This window comes from Cibotium barometz, chromosome 4 (genome assembly GCF_041138505.1).
Source record: "Cibotium barometz isolate CiBa-2024 chromosome 4, ASM4113850v1, whole genome shotgun sequence".
NCBI lineage: Eukaryota > Viridiplantae > Streptophyta > Polypodiopsida > Cyatheales > Cibotiaceae > Cibotium > Cibotium barometz.
The window spans coordinates 10,114,027-10,120,120 of NC_141049.1; the positions used below are offsets into that span (position 1 = coordinate 10,114,027).

The 6,094-nt window shown below is 49.3% G+C and overlaps 1 protein-coding gene across 1 annotated transcript; it reads right to left on the minus strand.

The window, feature by feature from the left end:
- Positions 1-2,523, minus strand: LOC147638893 (uncharacterized). Its single transcript, XM_086785376.1, has 2 exons — positions 2,336-2,523; positions 1-2,029 (listed from the first exon to the last, which is right to left on the minus strand). Exon 2 carries the CDS (start codon positions 1,579-1,581, stop codon positions 382-384), a length of 1,200 nt encoding a protein of 399 aa, XP_086641502.1. The 5' UTR covers positions 1,582-2,029; positions 2,336-2,523; the 3' UTR covers positions 1-381.
- Between the last annotated feature and the right edge of the window lie 3,571 nt (positions 2,524-6,094).

The window sequence follows — 6,094 nt, forward strand, 5'->3', positions numbered from 1 at the left end:
TAATTCAAGCAACGGGCAAAGCGAATTTGTTTCACTATTGGTTTCAAGCAAATTTGTTCGATTTGGGTCTTGGTCATGGAGAGAGAGAGAGAGAGAGAGAGAGAGAGAGAGAGAGATTGAAGTATTAGTTTTATTACGGTAGATTTTGAAATTTGCTGCGGGACCTAGAGGCTGGATCATATGGAGAACAATCAATAAATTTCTGATGTACAGTTCTGAGCTATCAGTAACTATAAGTGAGGTTCATAAATGACTGTAATACTGATCTGGCGACTGCGATTGTACCGAATTATGTGTTGAGGGCTAGGAATAATTACCAGCAGCAGCATGGAGAGGAAGCTTCCTAATACATAAGTATTAATGGCGATTACCAACAACCTTCTAGGTGTTTTTGCACTGCGAAGACGGCCTTGTGCGCTCTCTGCCTGCATTGAGGGGGCAAGGGGAGTCAATGGGGGGCGACATGCAATTGTATTGTATGCAGAGAGAGGCGGTGAGTGGGAGACGGTCGGCAGGGTTGAGGGGGAAGTTCGTCAGGAAGTTGTGCTGCAGGAAGAGCGTCTCGATGGAAGACGACAGGAGCTGGTCGATGAACTCCTGGGGTACTGCCCCGGTGAAGCGGTTGTTGTTGAGATAGAGATTCTGTACGAAGGCGAAGAAGGGCGAGATGGAGCCGCTTAGCTCGTTGAAGCTCAGATCGACTGTGGCGATGGTGACGAGCAGAGGGGGAGAGATGGTGCCTGAGAGGAAGTTGCGCTGCAGGAGGAGCGACGAGAGCGGAGCCGCGAAGAGGGAGGGCGGTATGCCGCCCGACAACTGGTTCCGGCTCAGATCCAGAAAAGTGAGGCTCTCAAGGGGGCTCAGACTGGCAAGCGAGCCGCTCAGCTGGTTGTTGGCGAGGCTGAGGTAACTGAGCGAGGTGGGCAAGACGGGCAGCGGGCCTACCAGTGAGTTGCGTTTGATGTCCATGTGATCAAGAGACGGTGATGTGAAGGGTGGGAGGCTGCCCGTCAAGCGGTTGTGCGCCAGGCTGAGTGTGAAGAGATTAGGCAACGCCGCCAAGTCCGCCGGGATGCTGCCCGAGATTCGGTTGAAGCTAAGGTCTACCGTGGTGAGCTGGGATAGCGCTGCCAGTCCCGCAGGGATGCTGCCGGTAAGCAGGTTGTGGCTTAGCCCAAGGTTCTGCAGGTTTACCAGTTGCACCAGCGTGCTCGGGATGGGGCCACCGACTTTACCGGGCGCCAGACTGAGCTGCACCAGCTCGGGGAGAGAACCCAGCGCCGGGTGGAGCCGCCCTCTGAGGCCGGCGGAGTTACCACTGGCATCGCCCAGGTTGAGGGCAGCCACTCGCTCCTGCCCGTGGACGATGTCGCAGAGCACCCCGTCGAAGCTGCAGGGGTCGTTACGGAAGTCCCAGGTGGCGAAGAAAGAAGTGGGTGCGCCAGGGGCGTCGTGAAGCCAGCTGCGCACGGCCTTCAGGGCAGCGACGTCGCCACTGTCGAGTTGGCCGTGAACCGCTGCCAATACCATGGTAGCTAGCATAACGATGGAGAGAAATGTGGCGATGTGGGCAGGAGCCATGCCTTGCAAACGGAAGAAGGGAATGGGCGTTTTGGTGTTCAAGAACCGACAGGCAATGCAGGTAAGAGCTGGCGCCGGGCGGCGAAAGGGTTACCCCCACGACTGGAAGCTCACGTCAATATGAGCTGCTAACGAACCGTTTGATTCATGCTCCCATCAGATGGATCAGATATCCGCAACACACCACTTTGCAAGGGCTCACTCACATCACCCAAGATTCTTCCAATCGGCGCCAATGGAGCACGGAGGTCTGTGGCTCTACGATTCCAGCACTGGCTTGCCTTTAGGCAAAGTGTTCCGCTTCCTTCCAATCTCAGGGGGCGCCCAGAACATACCCCTGGGTCCCTCTGTCCTCTTGGCGGAAGCAGCAGCAGCACCACATGCCCACTCATCCAAAATGTGGCTCCACGCTCAGGCCATATATGGACGGGCGGTGTGTGGGGGTAACCTGCAAGACCCAAATAAGGATTAGACAGGCGCAATGAAAAGCCAAGGCAGGATGTTCATGTGTGTGTGTGTGGGGGGGGGGTGGGGCAGGGGCGGTGGGGTAGGTACTGTGGTGGCGGGGTGCGTGGTGAGATGGAATTGGAAAGCGAAAGGGAGCGTGAGCGGCGACGGCAGAGCGCAAAAGCCAAGCGCCGATGGGGCAGTGGGGAAAATTCCGTGAGCAGAGGAGGAGAGGAGAGCGACAGCAATCCAGCTCATAAACAGGAGAGGCGGAGAAGAGCAGAACGTGTTTCGACTGCGCGCTCACCGAAACGCAATAAAGAGAACGAAAATGAACCAAGACCAAAATGGCAGGCAGCACGGCGTGGAGTTGAGGGGCCAACGAACTGGCTGCGGAACCTAACAACCTCGCACGAGCGGGGGTGTCCGTCCCCTCATGTCCCATTTTTAGCGGCGCACCGCCAGCTTAGCGCCATGAGCAGCCAGCACTAAAAAGGCAACGGCATACAAACGGTCGAGTGTGCGACGATCCCACGTGGCGCCTTACTTGGGCCCCCATGGCTCTTCCGACGAACCAATGAACCATAGGTCAGTCACACTAACGTCGGCTGCAACGGGCCGCGTGCCACTGCAGCAGCCTTCTCATCCACCACCACCCATCCCTGCCCCCGAGAAAAAGTTCCATGCATGGCTACCAGCCTGAGCCTCCCACCACCATTGTACCCAACTTTTCACCTTTACGACTTCTCCAACCGCAGCTGGACTCTACTTCAGAGCAAGTTCATGGCACATGCAATGATGCGACCTTTTGCATTGTGAAGACTAAAAACGTTTTTAACAACAATACAAAAACCTTCTACTTGTAGGATGACATACGTTTTAAAATACCAAAAATTCTTTCACATAATAAAAACCTTCAATTGCAAAACTTATTTCAAAAGCCTTTTAGCATGCAAATTTAAACATGAGAGAGAGAGAAACCCACAATTGCAAAACTTTTTTCAAAAGCCTTTTAGCATACAAATTTAAACGTCCAAGAGAAATTTAAACATGAGAGCATGAGAGAGAGAGAGAGAGAGAGAGAGAGAGAGAAAAGATACTCATAATACTCATTTCATACCACAATATGTTCTTACTCATTGTTGAGATGTGACCATGTAGGCATTAGGTGACTACTTCTAGTATGTAGGCACTAGGTGATTGCTTCTAGTATGGAGGCACAAGGAGATGGTCCTATGCCTAGATGGAGGCACACGGAGATGGTCCTTCACGAAGGTTCTCTAACACAAAAGGCAAGGAAAGAGGAAGGGAAAAACCTATAATCAAACCTATTGAAAAAAGCATCCATCTAGCATGTAAGAATCCAATAGTATGCAAGCAAGCGGAGTGATTGTGTCTTTCTTATTGTATAAAATGACTTATATACAAATGACTAATTTTACACTAGGTTGGTCAAACTTAAAAATGGTCCAATGTCTATTACTAGTTTTAAGCAACAATATACACAAAGTTTGCAAACTTTTCCTATATCAAGCATAGGGTAAGGCCACTTTATATGTTCTAGTGTTGTCTTACGAAAGATAGGTGCTCGCTCGAGTGGGTAAGATGGCAAAGCACCTTACGATAGGTCGAGCAGGTGAAAGCATGTAACCAATGGAGTGGTTAACATACCTCCCCTTCCTAATGGTGACCATATCCTCACATCACCCAAGTTGGTGGTGAAGCTACTACTAGGGCGGAAGATGTGGATGGTCTAAGATATGCCATGAAGTTGGTAACTGAATAGCTCGAGACCAATCCGTAGCTAGATGTAGGCCAAAGTGGTGGGAAGCTTTAGACAACATGTCGAGGCCATATGGAAAGTGAAGAAAACCTTGATCTTGCCATGAAGTTAGCGACCGCGGTTAAGAGGTATGGCTTGAGTCCAATCCATAGCCCAATGCAGGGCAAAATGGTGGGAAGCTTTGGGTAGCCTTAATGGCAGGCAAGGTGTCGATGCTGCATGAAAAGTGATGGTCGATATAGAGGTTCTTCATGCCAAGGGCTCCGTTAGTTATGAAAGTGGTGTGGACCCTTCAACATAAGGTGATTTGGTAAAATCGGTCCACACCCTTTCGCAGTAGTTAACATATCCCGGGACCCTTCCTAATGGTCACACACCCAAGTCAGTGATGAAGCTGCTGCCAGGGGTGGAAGGTGTGGATGACGCCATGAAGTTGGCCGACGACTGAGGTTAAGTGATATGGTTTGGGATCGATCCGTAATAGCACTCGCATGTAGAGCATTGAAGTGGTGGAAAGTTTTAGGTAGCCCTAATGGCAGGCAGTGTGTCAAGGGAGAATGGAAAGTGATGGGCCATGTGAAGATTGAAAGATCCCTGCCCCCTCCGCGCAATGAATTCGGGGGTACTAGCAGCGGAAGTAGCACTCCTTGCGCAAGGCAGGGCCTCTCACTCGGGCCGCCTCGCTCCCACGGATATCCGGACAAGAGACTAATCCCTCGGTTCTCCCAAAACCGAACCCCCAAAAAAACTTCCCTCGCCTTGAAAGCACGAGCGATTCCTCCAGGACATTTTTATTCTAACGTAGTCAAGAGCCTTAACTAACCAAACTGATCCGACCGAACCCGTAAAGTTACATGGTCAGATCGAGGAAAAGAGTTGCACTTGGATCATAGAGACCAACGCTTTTTTCCTCATCAAGAGGCCGTTGATTCTTTTCCATAGAACAAAGACCATCCGGGATTTACTTCATCTATCGTAACATAACAGAATCGAGTCTCATTTTAAGGATCGATCAGTCCAGCCTAACCCCATCCAATCCCATGAGTTAGCCAACTGCCCAACCACTGTAGTGATGGGATCCAATTAGGAATTTGGTTAGGTTTTGTCTCGGGTACCAGGGAAAAGATTTCCCAGGCCCCCTAGCTGGCACTTCATGCAAACTTCAAGCTAGTCACACCACTTACACACCCGATATGACATTGCCTGTTTCACAGGTTCAGCTGACTTCAAAACAATCTTTTAATGAAATTGCCTGTTTCACAGATTTCAAAACAATCTTTTAATGAAATTGCCTGTTTCACAGATTCAGCTGACTTCAAAACAATCTTTTAATGAAACCATAGAATCACTGATCATAATCCTTCAAAATATCCAGTTGAATTCCAATTTCCATTCATTCCTTCCTTCATTGGTGGAACTTTGACATCATTGGCAACCAGAACGCTCACCACTTGTTTACTTAGGGACCTTTTCAATAGTTCCTAGCTCATAGTACCCGAAAATATATTCACTTATAAAAATCCAAATGGACTCTCCGATGAAGATCAACAAGATCAACCAACAGATCCATATAAAAGAGCCATGGACTCATCCGTTGAGGACCAGCAAGGTCAATCAACCAGATCCATGCCCGAGTTCAGAAAACAACTCTACTCCTTGTTCCATTATCTTCCTCGATGCACGTGTGGGTATCTTCGGCGACCCAGAGCCCGAGCACCGTATGGTCAGCACCCTCTAGGATCCTTCGCAGGGTCACCTAGCGCTTCACTCATAGGCCGCTTCCTTGGTCCCTCATCCACCGTACTGGAAGCTCACCATTTAAATCGAACCGAGGCTGGTCAAGACCTCGGCTGACCTTGCTACGTGAGACGTCCTCTGTTGACTCTCCGTCTCAGCTGTTACAACTTTATCACTTAGGTCTCCGTGACCTCATTCATAAGACAGTCAAAATGCTTCCCCAACATTCTTGACATAAAACAGTCATAAATACAGTTTCTATAACAAACTCTCGTCTTTCCACATTGTTCCACATTAATCCACATTACTTAATCCACGTCCAATCATATGTATTCCCATCGTCCTTCATCCATTCTCATCCAATCTCATCATATTCCATCTCATCACATCTATCCACATCTATCCACATTTATCCTCATCACATTCATTCACATCTCATCCATTCATATCTACCTCGATCCACATAACATCACATCCATATCTATCCACATTTATCCTCATCACATTCATTCACATCTCATCCATTCATATCTACCTCGATCCACA

Excerpts from the sequence above, each read along its gene's own strand:
- LOC147638893 (XM_086785376.1), bottom strand. The coding sequence starts at position 1,581 with ATGGCTCCTGCCCACATCGCCACATTTCTCTCCATCGTTATGCTAGCT.